The sequence below is a fragment of the Lissotriton vulgaris genome, chromosome 8, assembly GCF_964263255.1.
Source record: "Lissotriton vulgaris chromosome 8, aLisVul1.2, whole genome shotgun sequence".
In the NCBI taxonomy this organism is placed as follows: Eukaryota; Metazoa; Chordata; class Amphibia; order Caudata; family Salamandridae; genus Lissotriton; species Lissotriton vulgaris.
The window spans coordinates 110,193,178-110,212,834 of NC_141696.1; the positions used below are offsets into that span (position 1 = coordinate 110,193,178).

The following is a 19,657-nucleotide window of genomic DNA, read 5'->3' on the forward strand; positions in this document are numbered from 1 at the left end:
CTTCGCCTTCGTGTGCGGAGACTTGTGAAAGTGGACAGCTTTTAACCTTCCGCCTGAAGTCTGTAACATTATCTTGGCAGCCAGCCATCCCTCCACCAAGACGGTACACGCCAGTCATTGGGAAAAATGTTGGCCTGTTGTACAGAAAGACAGATCGGTCCCCGTTCTGCCCCCTCTCCCATGTGCTTCTCTTCATACTTTCTCTTGCCCAGCAGGGCTCTGCTCTTGGCATCTCTTAAAGGTTATCTTACTGCTATTTCAGCCTTTATGTGCTTGCCTGACCAGCCATACCTTTTCAAATCCCCTATTGTAAATAGATTTCTGAAAGGTTTTCAACATTTGCTCCCACCTTCTCCATTTTTTCTTTTTTAATGTAGTTTATTGGTTTTCATACAAAACAGACATAAATACAGGTGACCCAATGGCTTCAAGATTACTATGCCTATGGTAGGACATCCCGTCTAAGTCTCGTTACGTATCATAATCATGTGTCACCTATGATCAAGCAATACCCCCAGTAAAACCCAACAAACCCTGTCAGTTTTGCCCGCAACTCCCTTTTCGAACAACAGTTGCCCTCCCCCTCCTCCCAGTTCTCGTCACTGATGCATCAAATGTAATGACCCTTCAAATCAGTTGTGTTCAGGAATACACTATGTCCTAGTCTTCGCGATGTTCCTGGTTTGCTATGGGGCTTCCTTGTCCCGTGTTACACTCCAGCTAGACCATCTGTACCTTGGGTTTTGTTGCGGGCCATGTGCTTAATTGCACCCCTGATTTCTCCCAGCTCTATGTCTTTCCCCAAGCTTTTTGCCTGTTCCTGTTCTAGTTCTGGTAGTTGTAGTGCCTCCAGGAAGGTATCAACAGCAGGGTCTCCGGCTACTAATGTGCTTTGATACAGTGTCTCGAAGTAGCGCAAGAAACATTGCAGGATCTCATTCTGGGTGTTAATTACAGTCCCATCCCCTGCCTCCAGCGCTAATATCGTGGAACCTCGTTTAGTGGGGTTCGCCAACCAGGCCAGCAACGTTCCTACTTTGTCGCCCTCCGCATGTGTTCTCATTACGTAAGCTTTGTGGTCATAGCTACGCAAACGTTCCATTTCCGCCGCTACTGCTTCCTTCGCTGTGCTAACCTCTTCCTGCAATTCGGGGTGCCCGGGTCTCGCTAGTTCTATCTCGCGCAGTTTTGCTTCGGCCGTGGCCAGATCTGTTAAGAGCACCTTTCGTACCCCTGCGTGCTTCCCTATACAAATTCCCCTGATCACCACCTTGAAAGCATCCCATTCCGTTGCTCTCGTGGTCGTCGAACGTGCATTCTCTGCGAAATAGTTGGCAATGCCCTCTCTTAGCGCTTCCTGAAAAAGTGGGTCATCCATTGTCTCAGGGCGCAGTCTCCAAGTGGGATGCAAGACTCTCCGGTCATCCAGTGCATCGTGATGAGCAGAGAGTTATGATCTGATATCGTCCTAGCTAGATATTTGGATTGTATTACGGCAGGCTGTACTGTCGTGGAACATAGCACCGCGTTTAGCCTAACGTGTAATTCATGCATCCCGGAGAAGTAGGAGTAGTCTTGGTCCTGCAGGTGATGTGCTCGCCAGATGTCCACTAGACCCCACCTCGTTTGCCAGTCTTGTCTGCCCTTAGTCAACCTATGGACTGGGGATTCGGCCAATGGGGGATGTGATCTATCAAGAGAAACATCAACCAAGGAGTTGAAGTCTCCACCCAATATTAACGGGCTGGCAAGGTAGTGTGCCAGAGATCCAGACAGTTTCGCCAGGAAATCCAGTTGATCGACATTAGGCGCATATATACTACAGAATGCTATGTCCTTACCTCTAAGCTTCCCTTGTATCGCTACAAACCTACCGTCAGGGTCTATCAGTTGGCTAGTTACCTGAAAAGGGACTCCCGCCCTAACCCAGATCAGTGCACCCCTTGCAAATGCTGAGTATGTAGTGTTATATACTTGGCCCCTCCACCTACACTGTAGCGCTATTCCCTCAGCCTTGGTCAGATGTGTTTCCTGGAGTAGTGCTATATGTACCCCTCCTGCGAACCAAATATGCATGTATTTTGTGTCGTCTGGTCATGATATGAAGTCCCCTCACATTCCAGGTTATACATCTTAAATCCGCTGTATCACCCATTGTCCATCAATGTCCTGAACATCATGTTTCTTGATTCCGCGACTGCATCAGTGACTGTCCCTCCCAAACTTCCCCCCAAACTGCCCCTTTCATCCCTTCCCCCCCAGAACAGGACCTAGCAACAACCACCTAGTTCCCATCCAAACTAGTACAACTTCTAACACATTTCGAAGCCCGCCAGCAGACACTGTGGGCATGCCTTAAGGGCAATGAGTGGGGACTGTGCGCCAACCGGTGGCCACCTACTCCGGTAGTCCTCCTTGTCCCAGTAAGCCCAGATTACTAGTGCCCCCCGAAACTCCCCCCCCCCCCCCCCCCCACCCCCCATCTCTTATTAGACCAACCTCCCTTGTTAGGCCACATTTGGAAGTCCATTACAGTTCCATGTTCTCCTACCGGTCACTCCTGCAGGATCAGCTACCCTTCGTCCAATATCTCCTCGGCCGTCTTTCGAGTGACTTTCTGTAGGTTTACGCTGTCTGTTTCCGAGTGTTCCCTATCTGATCGGGTGTTGTCTTTTTCTGAGTCCGTACCATCCACCGATACAGGCTGTTGTGTGGTTGATAGCGTGGACACCGCTGCCAACACATCCCTTCGTTCTGCTTCAGTCTGTGACGTGGAGGGCCTCCTTAAGCCCCGCTGCCTGTTTGGTATCCGTCGCGATTTCCGCGGAGGCAAGCTCTCTGAGATGGTCTGCTTTCTTAGTGCATAGTTATCCTTCCCAGCTTTGTAGAGTTCCAGCCAGGCACAGGCGTCGTCCGGGGTTTCAAAAAAACATGTTTTGCCGTCTACAATAACCCTAGGTCTGGCTGGAAATAGGAGAGAGTATTGGAGTCCTTCGGTGCGCAGCTCCCTCTTGACTGCCAAGAAAGAGGTTCGGCGGCGTTGGGTTTCGTATGTGTAATCAGGGAAGATGGTGACTCTGCTATTCTCCACCTGGAAGGGGCAATCCGTCCGTGCTTTCTGGAGGATCAAGTCCTGGTCCCGAAAGTACAGCAGCCGTGCTACTACTGGTCGTGGGGGCCTTCCTTGTTGAGGCGGCCTAGCCGGCACCCGGTGTGCTCGTTCTTAGGTGTAAAAGGTTGATAGGCCCTCTGGTGTCACTACCGTTTGGAGCCAGGTTTCCAGATATCGTATCATGTCCGACCCTTCAATTTTCTCCGGCAATCCTACTACACAGATGTTGTTCCGGCGGTTACGACCCTCGGCATCCTCAGCCCTTCTTTCCAAGGCGGGATATACGTAGGGGGTTGTACCCAACTAATGTCACTGGGACCTGGGTGATCAATGTAGTGAGAAGAAGGAGTCCCAGCAATCAAGAAACGATTTACAAGGCAAAAAATAAATAAACCAATCACAAAAGAAATCTGTTCACATTGTTTTAATCACAATGTGAATGTTTGTTACAAATATATAACGTATATTGACACGTAAATATAGTTCATGTAGTGCCCCAAAAGTAGTAAAAAGACAGGGGAGGGGGGAGTGATCCTGTGAGGAAATAGTGGAGGGAGGAAGAAGGAAGTTTGTTGTGACAATTAAATCAGTCAATTAGCGTCATTCGTCCATACTACACAATGTGTGCAGGAATGGGGACCGCAAAGTTCAAATTATCATTTCAAAAGAACAGCATACTCCACAAAGTTCAATTAATGGAAAAGTCAGGGCGTGGAGTTGGTAATAAGAGTGGTTGTCGACGTTTCGACCCTCTATTGCGCAGGTAGACTTGCTAGCCTTGCTGTGGGGTCTTCATCAGGACGAGGGTGGGGGACACACCTATTCAATGTAAAATATATAAATTAAAAATGGGAAATGAATCCCTAGCTAGTTCCAAGAGGGAAGCACATCAGTATTGGCATAAGGTCGTAGGGACTAGAATCATTCCTGTGATACAAAATAGGGGCGAGTGAATTCATGCGCCACACATTTAATATCCGTGTAATTACTAGACTCAATGGGTATTGGGTGCACCTTAAATAAATGGAAAATGCACTGAATTGAATTTCTATGTAAGGAAAGAAGGAGTAAAGCCAGTCTGAAACTGCAGTAGCCGGACAACTAAATATCTAAGGACTCACGATATACCTAGCAATTATTCGGTAATGGTCAGTTGAACTCACCATGATGTAGCATAAAATTGGACCGTGGTGCCATGAGGCGGCGTGGTCCGATTGGATCGTCGTTTATAGTGAAAAAGCTGTTGATAGCCAAAAAGGGGCGGGCCATTAGACAATTGCACATATACATTAAATTGAGGTAGAGTAAAATAAAAATGGGGCATACCACGAATCAATATCGGGACGACCCCAAAGCAATTTAATGGCGTGATCTGATATCTCAGCGGTTGTAACGAGGCTGGGGAGTGTAAATACAAAAGACCCCGGATTTAGCAGGCGGGAGGCTAGTGATAACACCACCTTTTTAAAATTCACCAGCGAGTAGCACTCACCAAGAGGACACGATCCTGTTGCGTCGTAGGGGGGTCTGGCTGATTCAAAAAGGTGCTGCGTGGATGATTCTAAAAAGAATTAAGGGACCAGAATCTCAGTACAGGGGAGATTAATTATGCAGTACCAACAAGATTAAGTTAGATCGGGAGGTTGAACTCACCGGGCAGCAACGATCGGTTGCCGATCTTTCCAAGGCATCCATTCGGTCCAACACATTAGTCAGGGTAGCTTTAAGATCCTTTTGTAGTGGTTCGATGCTTTGGATCGTACCCTCCACTGATGTGACTCTGTCGGCCAATTTCCTGTGGTCGACTCGCAATAAGCCCAGTCCCGTGGCTGTGCTATGTCCTGCTGAAGTGCTGTGCGGGTGTCCGGTATTGCCAATAGGATCCTATCAAGCTGTTGCTGCAGGTGTGGGTCCCGCACTTGTTCCATGTCTCCTTGCTCTTCCCGCATAGGTGTTTCTTCCTCCACGGTTGGTGGGGTGCCGCTCTTGCTCCCTTTCGGTTTCCCCATCGTCAAGTGTCGCTGTAGCTGATTGGGCTGTGCCGTTCTTTGCAGGTAGGTCTTCTTATGTGGGCCCCAGGGATTGCTACCCGTGACCTCTCCCACAGATCTCTGGTCTTTTCTGGGCTGTACCAGCGAGCTAGCAACGTCCAGTTTCAGTCACCCAGTGTTATGCGGGGTTGGTGCGTCAGCTGCTAGCGAATTCGTTACTTGCTCCTGTTTGTGCTCCTTTCGGGGTCTCAGGGGCCCATCGGGCGTATAGCGCCGCGTTCTCCACCTCGTGGTGCTGTCTGTGACTTGGGGTTTGCTTCCGGCCCTGAGAGTCGCCGCCTCCGGCCACCCTCGGCAGTGCTTGCTTGCTATGGTGTCCGGCCTACTCCTGCACCCTGTCTTTGCGATCGGTTGGTCTTGCACAGAGACTGCCCCTGAAGTGTCTCAACGGTCGTGCTTAAGCTCTGCACCTTTCTCCAGCACGGGTCGCAGTCTCTCTAGTGAGTAGCTCCTTCCGAGCGCTGCAGTAGTTGTGTCTTGCCTCAGCCGCCGCCCCTTATCGCTCTCCGCCGGCCGGGCGGCTCCCACGGTTCAATTCCTCCGCCTTCCCTTCTGCCGTCTCGATCCCCGGTCTTCCTGTGGCCGGTCACTGTGTCATTCTGGGGCAGTGCCACTCTGCGGTTTTCTATCGCTACCCGCGGTTCGTGGCAAGACCAGGGCGGTCCTTGCTACATATATCCTCATCTTGTGGGGCCCCACCAGTAATCCCGGTCAGGTTCCCCTCTGGTCCCGGGTGCGCCGCTGCTTTCCGCAGGTGCTGCCTCGCTTCGGCCTTCCTATGGAAGCCTGGTGTTAAGGCTCCCCAGTCGGGACCGTCAGGCACTCTGTTGATAGCTGTCAGGCCGCGACTCACCAGAAACTGAGGGGCCCTCTCCTTTATTAGTGTACCCTCCGTGGTAGTATTCAGGGCCCCTGAGGGGGCTGCCGCAGGCCTCACACCAATTCCCGATTCGCCGCCTCACAGCCAGCTCGGGCGCGGGCCTCTGCAGGATCGCGGGTCTTTCTGTCCCCCGATCGGCACTGCCTCGCCCCGCTCTCACCGCTGCCTCTGGGACCGCGAGCCTCCTCAGTCTATTCCCCCCGGCCGCAGCTTCGCCAGACAGGGATCCGCCTGTCCTCCGCTATTCCTTCCGCTGCAGTGGTAGCGAGGCCCGGCCGCCATCTTGATTTGTGTGTCGCGGCTCGCCGGCCGGTCGGCAGAAGTGCTCTAGCAAGTTTCCCTGGACGCCCGCACTCACGATTTGTTGGTTCCGGGGGGGGGCATTCCCTCCCCTATCGCCTTGCGGGAGGTGGGGGGTCCCGTGTGCCATTTTAATCAGGATTTATGGGGCTCGAAGACGGAGCTCCTCGCTCACACAGCCACCATCGTCGGCTGCAAGCCACGCCCCCCTCCTTCTCCATTTATTATGCTCCAGTGGGACCTTAATCTTGTTGTCACGTTCCTTATGTGCGCTTCCTTTGAGCCTCTGCACAATTGTCCACTCAGGCTCCTTACCATCAAGACTGACTTTGTCTAGGCTATAACATCTGTCCAGAGGGTCAGTCAGCTTCAGGCATTGTCATCCAAACGTCATTACCTGAACATCTACCCAGAGAAACTGGTGCTTTGTACAAGAGCTTCCTTCTACAGAAAGTGGTCACCCCCTTTCATGTAGGCCAATTCATCACTCTGACTACTTTTTGCGCTCTGCCTCGTTCCTTCAAGGAAGAGAAGCTACTTCACCGTCTAGACTCAAAAAGAGCGTTGTCATTCCATGAGAGTTCCGGGTGGACAACCAACTCTTTGTAGGTTATGTTGGAGCGAAGAAAGTACTGGACATACAGAAGAGGACCATCTCACGATGGATCATGCTCTCTATCAAAATCTGCTACGCACTGGCTAAGAAGCAATCCTCTGAAGGTTTGCATGCTATTTCCAGAAGAGGTAAAGTTGCAACCACTGCATTAGCAAGAGGAGTTGTGGTCCTGGACATCTGCCAGGCAGCAATGTGGGCTTCCTTGCAAACGTTTACCAAGCACTACTGCCTGGACAGTCCGGTCCATAGGGATGGGCATTTTGCCTGTTCTGTCCTACAGGACTTCATTATGTGAAATTGATCCACAAACCCACCTCCAGAGAGGTATTGTTTTAGTATCTATTCTAGCGTTGCAACTAGAAGTCTCTATCAGATGAACAAGTTACTTACCTTTGGTAATGCCTTATCTGTTAGAGACTCTATCTGGCTGCAGATTCCTTACCAACCCATCCATCCTCCCTGGTCTGCGAACGGATTTATAAGGACAGGGCTTTCCCCTTTCAGGGCCCTAGTATTACACACCAGTGGTCCATGTGTTTCGTGGTTCCCCACTTCTGGCGTGGAATGTCAGCTTGCTGGGGTGGTACCTATATAGGCACCATGCACATCACTTCCAGCGCGGAGTGGCCAATGATGCCACACAGAGCCGAGCAACGCCTCCTACCGCACGCAGATCCTCTCTAGTTCCAGTATGATGCCTGGGGACAAGTCAAAAGGTCAGGAATCTGCAGCTTGATAGTCCCTAACAGATAAGACATTACTGAAGGTAACTAACTTGTTCTTTTAGCCATGTAGGAAATGTGTAAAAAATAGATTTGCTCTAAAGACCCACATAAAGACTGTATGTTTCTCTTAACCCGGCATACTGGGCCAAGGAATGCAAAATTTGTAGAACATTCTCTACCAAAACTTTAAAGGACAAAGAGGCAAGTGTACTGTTAAGACTGCAAAAGTAAAAATCTGGAGAATCAGACTCTGGGGAAGAAGGATAATCCCCCTAATCTCCTAAAAGACATATCATGAAACCTTATTGCTGTAGACGGTAGAATGCTAACTAAACTGAAATACCTAATACACTACAGCCCTTAGCCCAAACATGATCCCTAAACTTAGTTCTGAATGTTACGCTGGCCCCACCATTTCCCTATCCTTTTTTAGGTCTCGGCTTCGAGACCTATTGCAGCTGAGAAGCTCCTCAAGGGAGATAGAGCGGTGCACGAGCCGACCAGGGTCTGTGGACGCGCACACACACAGGCAGGCAGGAGAGCAAATTCGAGGAAACCAAACAACGCTTAACAAAAAGAGGTTACAAGCAGAAAATCATCAGCCGGGGGGAACAAAGAGCGAGAAAAAAACAAGAGCAGAGACCTTAATTGAAAATAAAAAAGAAGAAAAATCAAAGAAAGATGAAGATAAACCACGTCTCATATTGACTTACTCCAAAGAGAGTGCACAAATCAGAAAAATTGTAACCAAATATTGGAGTGTGCTCAAAAAGGATCCGGATATTGGTAACCTAATTGGTGATGGACCACTAATTTCATTCAGAAAAGCACCATCACTTAGAGACACACTGGTCAACAGCCACTTCACAGATAAAATGGCAGAAACATGGCTACAAAAGCGACAGAAAGGATTTACTAAGTGCATGTCATGCAAAGTATGCAAAGTGGGAAGAAACCTGAAATCGCTCAAGGATCCGAAGGGACAAATCTTTGAAATCTGGAATAAAATCACGGGTGAATCACATTTTGTAGTCTATCTGTTAGAATGTGACTGTGGCAAACGCTATATTGGGTCAACAATCTGTGCTCTCAAAAAACGAATGTTGGAGAATATTAGAGCGATTCAAAACAAGGACACATCATATGCAATTGCTAAACATATGATGAATCACAAAAACAAAACATGGCAAAACTTGAGATACTCAGGAATCGCAATGGTGCCCAAACATGAAAGAGGAGGGAATCTACTCCAAAAGTTAAGACGCTTAGAATCGAAACTCATCATCCAGTTTAAAACAAAAATCCCCAATGGATTGAATGGGGACGAAGAACTGTATGTACAATTGTGACACCTCAACAGCTTGCAATAATTGACAAACTGAAACACTGTCCAACTGTAGAAATTCAATATCGGAGAAATTGGAATGAAAAAAGTACTAGTACAAAACAATCATTCTCTAAAGACATAATAGCACAAAAAGCACAAAATTGTACTATATTAATGATATAAAAAACTGAAAGGCTATAATGTATCATATGTATAGATCTGAGGGATAATCCACATCCAGGAATTGAACTTGATAATTCTTGCCAATTCAATGCGTGTTGTGTCTAACTGTCCGAGCTTCCTACTTAATGAATATCCGAGGGATGTTAAAATAGCCCAGTTGTATACAGAAAATGATGATATTTGAGTCTCTTAAAACAATATAAATTAGTTACAATGTCAATTGGTTTCCCTATGGCTGTTAATGTTTTTGTATAACATTGCTTTTTATAATTACTGTAGGGCGCCCACCTTGACAGCGGGTAAGATTCAAGCATATTGTATTGTATTGTAATTGCATTTATTTATCGCTTACTACCCCTGACGAGGTGTCGAAGCAAGTAGCACCCTACTCCGGAACCATTAAAGGATTAGTGGGGAATTAGTATAGTGAAATATGAAAGTGATTTGAGTCAGTTGTTTGGATTGAGAAGGATAGTGGAGGGATAGAAGAGGGGAAAAGGTGTGCATTTATTTAGCGCTTGGTACCCTTGATGGGTTGTTGAAGCGCTTTTTTGGTGAGTAGTCTGCCACTTTGGAACCCATAAAGGATTAGTGGTGAATTAGTATAGTGAAAATATGAAAGTAATTTGAGTGGTGGATATGTTAGTCAGTTATTTGGATTGAGACAGATAGTGGTGGGATAGAAAAGGGAAAATGGTTTGCATTTATATAATGCTTGCTATCCCTGATGGGGTGTTGAAGCGCTTTTTTTGCGAGTAGCACGCTACTCTGGAACCCATACAGTGTTAGTGTTGAATTAGTATAGTGAAATATGAAATTATTTTGAGTGGTGGACATGTTAGTCTGTTATTTGGATTGAAAAGGATAGCGGAGGTATAGAAGAGGGAAGGATTTAGCATTTTGTTTCTTTTTTTAAGCTCATAGCAGTAGGAGGAAGTTTGGTATGAGTAAAAGGTAGGTGGAGGGAGATGAGTAAAAGGGAGGTGGAGGGGGAAGAGTCAGTGGGAGGGTTTAGAAAGGCTTGTGTTGGGGTATCGGAATAGTAAAAAGAGGTATGAGATGATGCAGGGAGGGGTGGAGTAGGGAAGAGTCTCAAAAGGGTTATTTTGGGGACCATAGTATTTGTATGGGGTTTGGGATGAATAAGAGAGTGGAGGTAGAAGATATATTGATAGAGGTATAGGGTGAGAAGGAGGTTTGAGATGAGTCAGAGTTTGAGGTAGAGGATATATTGAGAGTGGTATATGGTGAAAAGTAGGGTAGTGCATTGGATATGCTGAATTAGAAGAAAAGTAATGGGTAAAAGTAATAAATATATAGATCCATAGGTAAATGGAAGGTATATAGATGCCTAAAGGAAGGTAGTATATGTGGATTAAAGGTGCTTTAAAATAATTTGAACCTATGAAAGATATCAATACTCCAGTGTACAGGTAAGTAACTTGTTTTTTCTCAAGACAAGGATGCCACTCATCACCATGTAACCTTTGTTTTTTTCTGCTTTCACCATATGGGTACTACATGCAGTAATGATTCAGAGTTGAACCCACCTGGTAGGTACCTCTGCTCCACCAGTGACCACTTTTATATATGCCTGTTAGCGTAACGGCTGCTACTGGTATCATCTCGTCTGAAGGTACAGTATCTCTATGGCTGTGTTCAGCAGTTCCTGACTCGGAGCGACCAAAAGTTACATCCCAGTTCATTTAAGCCAATCTTTAGTGGAACCCTTCGCGCTATCATCCAGATATAACTATTTAACATCAAGGAGAGTGGTTCTGGTTAGAGTTAAATGTTAGAATATTTTTTTATAACTTTAACTTGTTTGAATTTTAGGTAGACCGAATAATACGCAGCATGAGCAGGCACTCTAGGATTGCAGGACTTTACCTTAGTGAAACCAGCAATTTGTATTAAACAAAGTTATCAAACATATTCAAAACTCTAGTCCCCAAAGAGTATTTATGTTTTCAATGGAAGATGGGCCTAGGGCATTATACCTATTGCCCACTCTCCTCAAGAGAGTCATATGGTACTCCTTGCTAAGGAGCTCCAGAATACTATTGGAAGACACAGCAGTAGCTCGAGGAAAGTGAGTAAAGATGGGGTGACTAAGTATGTAAAGAAAGAAGGGAGGTTAAAGAAAATCGGGACAACATCTTGTGGATGTGGTTAGGGAGGGATTGTGGTCACTTCAGTGCTTATCAGTGAGGAAGCGGGTTACCTTCAAAGCTCTGTGAATGGTCTATAAGGCTCTTCACCAGCAGGGTCCATGGTACCCGAGAACCGTTTTCTACTGGTATTCTCCAAATAGACAGCTTAGATCTGCAGCGCTGCTGAAGGTGATCATTCCCAGGTTCCGAAAGACGAGTTGGGGCGGCTACACGTTTTCAGTGGCAACAGCCATATTATGGAACACACTACCTATACATATTGCAAGTCTGAATTCTTACTCTGTGTTTCTTAAGCATCTTAAAACCTGGTTATTCTCTCTCACTTAATGATTGTCTTGCTGTCTCACCCTGGCTCTTTCTGATCGGTGCTAGTGCTTTGATGCCTTTCTGGTTTAGTGCGCTCTATAAATTTGAATATTTTTTAAAAAATGTTTTTTAATTTATTTGGAGTTTTATATAGCGCTAGCCAGACCCGGAGGTCTTGGAGCGCTTTACAACATTTGTCAATAACAGTCCAGTATACAAAGAGTGTCAGAGAAAACACAATGATTCCAAGGTGGTTCATTAATCAGTATAAGTCCAGTAGCATTTGATGCAGAGTTGTAAAGTTCGCGGTAAAAGTAGGGGGGGAGTCCTGTGCCGGACAGGAAGAAGGTGTTGTAAGGAGTGATCTTTTGGTAGTCACTGGATCCCTTGTTTTGAGGCAGAATATTCTTGCAGGTCCGTTGTCACTTCGTGAGGTCTTGATTGAGGAAGAACGCCTTGAGCTGGCTCTTGAATGCTTTGAAGGAAGGGTTAGTCCTGATATGTATAGGTATGGCATTCCAAATTCTGGGTGCATTTCCGGAGAAGGACCTAGATAAGGTCTTTTGTTTGCAGGTTTTCGGGTGGATGAGTAGCAGAGTGTTGGTGCTGCTGAGGTTTCTTGTCTGTCCCGCTTTCTTGAATTTGGCAGCTAGATAGGTGGGTTTGCCAGTGTGCAGAGCTTTGTGTGTGAGACAAGCAGTTCTGAAGTTGGCCCGCAGGTTTTTTCTCTTATTTTTTAATGGGGTAAGTGTTACTTATCCCATATCCTCCCCCCCACACACTTTACTCTTTTTTTAATCTTTTTATCTTCTCTTACTTTTATCGAGGACATAGCCCCCCCATAACCACCTTTTAATATTTACATTTATATATATAAAACTGTAAATTTATGTATATATACGTGTGTGTATATTTACACACACATATAATCACTGCAAAAAAAACAAAGGTTATAGGGACGCTATAGTTAGGTTCACGTTTTACCCACTCAAAACCATATAAATTCAGCAGTTATAGTTATACTTATAGCAATTATAGGAAGCTGGACTTGTTTGCCGATTTCCCCCACTTTTTGCCCCCCAGTTGAACTACTGAGTGCTGGTTTTTTGACTCTGACGGTTCACTGCAGCCTACTAACCAGGCACCAGTGCCAGTGTTCTTTCCCCTAAATTGAAATGTTTAATTTAAATTCAATTGGCAAGGACTTTAACACCCTGGTAAATGGCACCTATGGTGCCCAGGGCATGGGTACTAAAGAGTGTCCCTAAGGGCTGCAGCATGTATTATGCCACCCTAAGAGACTCACTCCGAAAGTCATGCAGGCTGGCATCGCAGGCTGCGTGAAATAGTGCAAACCATGTAACCTTTGTTTTTTCAGTGAATTTATATGTTTTTTTTTAACGTAAAGTAATATATATTTGGATCCATAGGTACCCGCGGATCCGTGGAGGATCTGCGTCCCTAGAAATACAAGGTTTTATTTCTTTAATAGCTCAAACTACTGAACAGATTTACTCCAAATTACAATAAGCATTTACAATGCAACGGTCTCGCCTTTGCAAAAGTTAGAGCTATTGGCATTGTAAATGACAAATTTTCTGTTTGTGTTGGTTTTGAAAACAGATAAATAAATGGCATTGTCCTTTACAATGCCAATAGCTTACTCTCTCGCAAATGCGAGACCTATTGCATTTGCACTCATACACACACACAGAGTCACACACACAGAGTCACACACACACACATAGATGTGGTGGATGTGGTGGTGGTGGTGGTGGATCTGGTGGTGGTGGATGTGGTGGTAGTGGATGTGGTGGTGGTGGTGGTGGATGTGGTGGTGGTGAATGTGGTGGTGGATGTGGTGGATGTGGTGGTAGTGGTGGTGGATGTGGTGGTGGTGGATGTGGTGGTGGTGGATGTGGTGGTGGTGGATGTAGTGATGGATGTAGTGGTGGATGTGCTGGTGGTAGATGTGCTGGTGGTGGTGGATGTGGATGCGTGGGTGGTGGTGGATGTGGTGGTGGTGCTGGATGTGGTGGTGGAGGATGTGGTGGTGGTGGTGGATGTTGTGGTGGTGGGGGTGGTAGTGGTGGTGGTGGTGGTGGATGTGGTGGTGGTGGTGGATGTGGTGGTGGTGGATGTGCTGGTGGTGGTGGATGTGCCTCAAGATGGGGCAAAAGGCGGAAGCACCTAGCAACTACACATCATCCTTCCACAACATCAGAAGACTGCGTGTTAACCCTTACACTTCTCAGGTGGCACTTGGGGCGCTTTCCCATTGCAACCCCTCCGTTCGTAACAGCCACCTTGCACCCCTACCGTGAAATATTATGAATGAATGAATGAATTCGGATTTCTAAAGCGCGGGTAGCTGCCCTGAGGCGTCCAAGCGCTAAGCATATCTCTGAGGTGTGAGTTAGGAGGAGGGCAGATTCAGTACCATGGTTATGTGGTGAACAGGAGCGTTTTCAGCTGTTTGCGAAAAGAGAGAATGTCGGGGTTTGATCTGAGATGCTGGGGTAGGGCGTTCCACTTTTTTGCCACATTGAAGGAGAAAGAGCGGCCTCCGGATCTTGATTTCTTTATTTGCGGTACAATGGCTAGATGTGCAGAAGTGGAACGCAGCTGTCTAGTGGGTAGATAGGGTGTGATAAGAGGGAGGTTGATGGTCGGGCCTTGCGACCAGAAAGTCTGGTGTGCGATGCAGAGTGATTTGAAGTCTACTCTTTCCTTTACGGGGAGCCAGTGCAGTTTCCTCAGTCCGGGCTTTACTGAGGATCTGCGGGGGATTTGTAAGAGTGTTCTGGCTGCACAGTTCTGTATTAGTTGTAATTTGCGCAGGGTGAAGTCGGGAGCTCCGAGATATAATGCGTTTCCATAGTCCAGCCGCGATTGAATCAGGCCCAGGACTACGGTTTTTCTTGCATCAAAGGGGAGTAGCGGCAAGATCTTCCTAATGACTCTCAGGATACCAAAACAGGTGGCAGAAAGTTTTGTAGCCTGTTGGTCAAAGGACAGGGACCTGTCGAGCCAGACACCAAGGCTCTTAATGGCGTCTTTAGGTGTTGGAGCCGGGCCTAGGCTGGTGGGCCAGAGATTGTCTATGGTCGATGGTAAAGTGTGACCCAGGAGCATGAGCTCTGTCTTGTCTCCATTAAGTTTGAGACAAGACTTGGTCATCCAGCTTTTGACCGTATCCAGGCAGCCTGCGAGATCTACATTTGCTGACGTACCGCCCGCCTGTGCCAAGGAGACCACCAGCTGGGTATCGTCCGCGTAGGTAATGATCTTGATACCGAACGGACGGACGATCTCAGCCAGTGGCCTCATGTAGACGTTAAATAACGTCGGGCTCAATGAAGATCCCTGTGGGACCCCACATCCCAGAGGCTTGCTGGAGGAAGTAACATTGCCCTCATACACCTGGAAGGATCTTTCACTCAGGTAGGACTTGAGCCACTCCAGAGCTCTGTCAGATATTCCGGTGTCCTGGAGACGCTGCAAAAGGATACCGTGATTAACGGTATCGAATGCGGCGCTCAGATCGAGGAGGATGATTGCCACCGATCCTCCCCGATCTAAGATTCTCCTGGACTCCTCTGTGACTGCCAGCAGTGCTGTCTCGGTCCCATGCCTGGGGCGGAAGCCAGTCTGGGATGGATCGAGAAGTTGGTGTTGTTCGAGAAAAGTTGTTATGATACTGTTTATATGTTTCTCCAGGATTTTGGCTGCCCAAGGCAACAAGGAGATCGGGCGGTAATTGCTGAGATTCTTGGTGTCAAGATTTGGTTTTTTTAATCAGGGCCCTTACCATAGCCTGCTTCCACGCTGTTGGTACTATGCTGGTGGTGATCGAGGTATTGAGTACTTCAAGCAGTGTGGGGAGGATGGTTTGAATCGCCGAAACTAGAACATATGGGGGTGCTGGGTCTCTAGGGGAGCCCGACTTCACCTGGTGCATGAGGGAGGTGAGGTGATCTGCCTGCAACTGGGGGAATTCCGCCAGTACCGGGAGGTGATTGGATGGGTGATCTGCCTGCAACTGGGGGAGTTCCGCCAACACCGGAAGGTGATTGGGTGAGTGAATTTGAGGGGGACAAGGGGCTGCTTTGATCAGAGCGGTCTGGTCTGTAGAAGGGAAAGATGAGTATATAAGGTTGATTTTCTGAGAAAAGAAATTAGCCAGGTCTTCACAGCGGAGCTGTGGGTTCTCCGTTATAGACAGGGGTGTGGGGAGAGTAATGAGGCTTTTTACTATGCTGTATATCTCTTTTGAGCTAGAGCTGGCCTCTGCGATCTGGTTGGAGTAGTATGAGGATTGCGCACTTTTTATATCTTTTTTGTATGACCTGATGGCATCTCTGTAGATAGTTTTATCTGTTTCTGCGTAGCCTAGTCGCCATTTACGTTCTAGTCTCTTGCAAAAACGCTTTTTCTCCCTTAGTTCAGTGGAGTACCAGGGAGCTGAAGTTCTGGATCTTTTAAAAACTGTTTTCTTCAGGGGGAGCGTGGCGTTTAGGGAACTCAGAATCCATTCATTGAATGTTTCATTGGCCTGTGAGGGAGTCTGATCAATTGAGGGAGTGGATTTTTGTAATTCCAGGGTCCACTGGGTCAGCGGTATTTTAGACCAGATTCGCGTTTCCTGGACAGTGGGTGTAGGGGGTATAGATTTCTCTGTTGTCCAGAGCAGCGGGACTAAGGCATGGTCTGTCCAGGGAAGTGCTGTAGGGGGACAAGCCTTCAAATGTGTGCAGTTGCTGAAAACTGGATCCAGCAGGTGGCCTTTCGTATGCGTAGGAGATGAGACCAGCTGGAGCAGCTGCAAAGCAGATAGGTCCCTACTTAGTTTGTTGGCGATGGAGTTATTGGGGTCGTCAAAATGTATATTGAGATCACCCAATAACGTGTAGTTGGAAGGCGATAGGGCCAGATCGGCGACTAGCGGTGGCAAAGTTTCATAAAACTGTTTGGGAGTGCCTGGTGGGCGGTATATAAGAGTCCCAGAGAAGCTCAAATTGGGAGAGAAATCCAAGGTAAAGGACATACTTTCACATTCCGGAATTATGAAGTCCCACCTCCAGCCCACACTGTGCCATCAGTCTTGTGATCCTGGCAAGCCGCCCGCGAGCTCCAGAATTCGCCACCTCAGCAGACATGGCTCAGTCAGAAAGCCACTCTCTTGGAACCAAACTACTGGCCAAACTGGCACTGTGTTGCAGCAGTCTGAGACAAGTCTATTGCGCCTGGACCTTCTTCTGAAACTGTGGTACCTAGAGTAAACAGGTGCACGTCTCAGACGTAACTTTATTATAGCCAAATCTCTATATCATATATTGCATTTTTTAAGGACCAAAGCCACCGTTTGGAGACTGAATCGCTTTTCCTCGACCGGAAGCTGAGGGGCAGCGCTTCAAGCCTCAGTTTGATACACATTTTGTGCTGGTCACGCCTCTCTTTGAAACAGCCTTTGCGCCTCAATTTTCGTTCTGCTTCCGTGCTTATCAAGCCTCGGTTGAGGCAGCATGGTTCATGTCAAGCATTCCTCTTCGGTGCAGTTGCGTCGCACAATATTCTAAAGCAGAGTCGGAAGTCATTCTGTCTTTGCTTGATATTTATCCCCACTGATGATTCATAAACAACTGCAGAGGTGCGGAGGCATTAAGAAATGTGAGTGTTTCGAAAACGCAGTCTAGTAAAATAATATTTTTTTTACAATGGGTGCAGTGATGTCCTTCACAGGTCTTGCCTACCAGACCGCGCCTACCAGACCGCTTTTGTGTAGGCGAATGTCTAAAACCAACAAGCGCTCACCATGACACAGCCTTTTGTCTCTAAGCCCCGTCCTTTTCAGACTGGGCACCCCAACTTCCTGCTGGGGTAAAAGGTTCCTTATCTTCTTTATGGGGCCATCTGGACCCATAAAGAAGATAAGAAACCTTTTACTTCAGCAGTAAGTCAAGGAACGCAATCTGAAAAGGACAGGGCTTAAAGAGAAAGAAGAACGTCACTAGGACCTCTTCTCAAATGGCTCGCCACCGTTTAGGAGGCCAGCCAATGGAGAAGAGGGCGGGGATTAACCCTCGCTAGTGAAGTTCATAAAATCTCGCGAGCTCGACTGCGCATGTGCGCAGTACGCCATGCGAGACCTAAAAAGGGCTCTTTCTGGACTAAGAGCTATTTCTAGTCTGATATTTGTCACATCACCGATTGCATATTTCACAAACCCTTTCTATTTATACAGTACTCCACTGCATCAGTCGAAGGTTCACTCCAATTTCGGGTCTAGGGATTCCCTCAATGTCTCAGTTTACTCTCTCTGGGTTGTTGTTTCCTCTCCACATAGCCATGTTTTTGCCAAGTCTGTGGTTATGTTTTTCCAAACTCCACTGTGGATTCCCCTTAACTGTGCAACCTTCAGCGACTCACTCGGGCCTCCTTGGGCACACAGTGAGTCTTCCTACTCATCCTGTCCAAGCTTCTTCCTAGTGGGGTGTCTTGACATGGCAGATGAATCAATGCCCTGTGCCCCCACTGTACACAAGTTTATTTGCACAACTTCTCAACTTTATTTACTAAGTTAAAGTGTTTGAATGTTACTATACTTTGGATTACAGGCACAGAAGCATTGCCATACCAGTCTGTGTTTGTGAAATGCTAGGATGTTAATGTGGTTATATATGTTAACGGTATGTGGTCTTTTGAAATATTTACAAATATAATAAGCAGTGGTGACCCTTTGAGTTATTGATTTGATTTAGAATGGCTTTACGAATCACTGTTTCATGACTAGTTCCTCTCCTCTTCCCATAGAAACGTGAGGCCTTCTGCCAGTTACTCCAGCTGATGAAGAACAAACATTCCAACCAGGACGAGCCGGATATGATCTCAGTATTCATTGGCACCTGGAACATGGGTAAGTGACTGAGCAGAGGATTAATTTTTATTTATTTATTTATTTAAGGATTTGTAGAGCGCCTGGTGACACAAAGGCATCCCCGCGCCATAAAACCTGTAAGGTTGGCTAAGAGGGGAGAGAGGGGAGCGAAACTATTTATTTAGGGAAAAGCAGCCTTCCCATTTGTGAGCATGACCCAGAGGTTGGATCCCAGGCTCTGGCATGCTGTATGTCCTAAGCACTTGATCTTAAGAAGACATCAGAAAGAACACCTTTCACATAAGCTTTTAACAAGTGGATCCATGGGTCAGTATGTGGCTAATTCTTTGTTCTGGCCTGACTCAAACTGCTCTTGGCTTATGACATCTAGAATTCAGGCCTGTGACACATGGACTGTCACCTGAATCCAAATTCGGTCAAAATCTCCATTAGCACCTAAATCTGAATTCTAGCTTGTGTGCAAATTTCAAATTATGCACCATGCAAGTGTTTGTCTTAACTATTTCCATGGTCACAAATCATGCAGCCATCTGATATCGGAGTTGGTGCACTGTGGTACAAGGGATAATTTGCTTCATTTGCATGTTACAGACTTTTCTGAGGTCCGAGTGATGTGCTAATTAGGCACTCTGTAATTATCACACCAGAGATTTCAAGGCTCTCAGAATAAGGCCCTAGGACTGCAGTCTCTCATGCTCATGGTTCCCCAGGATGCACCCCTCCTTACTACCCTCTCTGAGCTGTTCCAAGTGCTGGCGTGCAAAACTTTTAACTTATTCTCATGCGGCAACGGATGCGTCTGAATAACGATCAAATCTTCTATGTCTCGGAGTACGTGACTGTTCGGTCCTTCATCTTTTGGTAAGATATCTCAATGTGCAGAGATCTGAGACTAACATCATGGCCACAGATTAGAATGTCAGTAGAGTGACTTTGCGACTGGTCCTTCTAAGGTTTATAACGTGAGCACTATTAAGATGTATACTAATAACCCCCCCTCAGCAGCGATTACAAGTGTTTCATTATGAAGAGTGCACTGTAAAAGTGTAGTTACTATTATTACAGTTATATGGCAATCATTTTAA

General features: G+C 46.8%; 1 protein-coding gene across 2 annotated transcripts in view; it reads left to right on the forward strand.

Moving 5' to 3' along the window:
- INPPL1 (inositol polyphosphate phosphatase like 1) overlaps positions 1–19,657 on the forward strand; it is a 915,229-nt gene that overhangs the window by 549,089 nt on the left and 346,483 nt on the right. For both annotated transcript variants that reach the window (XM_086933779.1, XM_086933780.1), the window contains one exon: positions 18,488–18,590. In XM_086933779.1, coding sequence (XP_086789905.1) covers positions 18,488–18,590 — 103 coding nt within the window. The remainder of the gene's footprint in view (positions 1–18,487; positions 18,591–19,657) is intronic.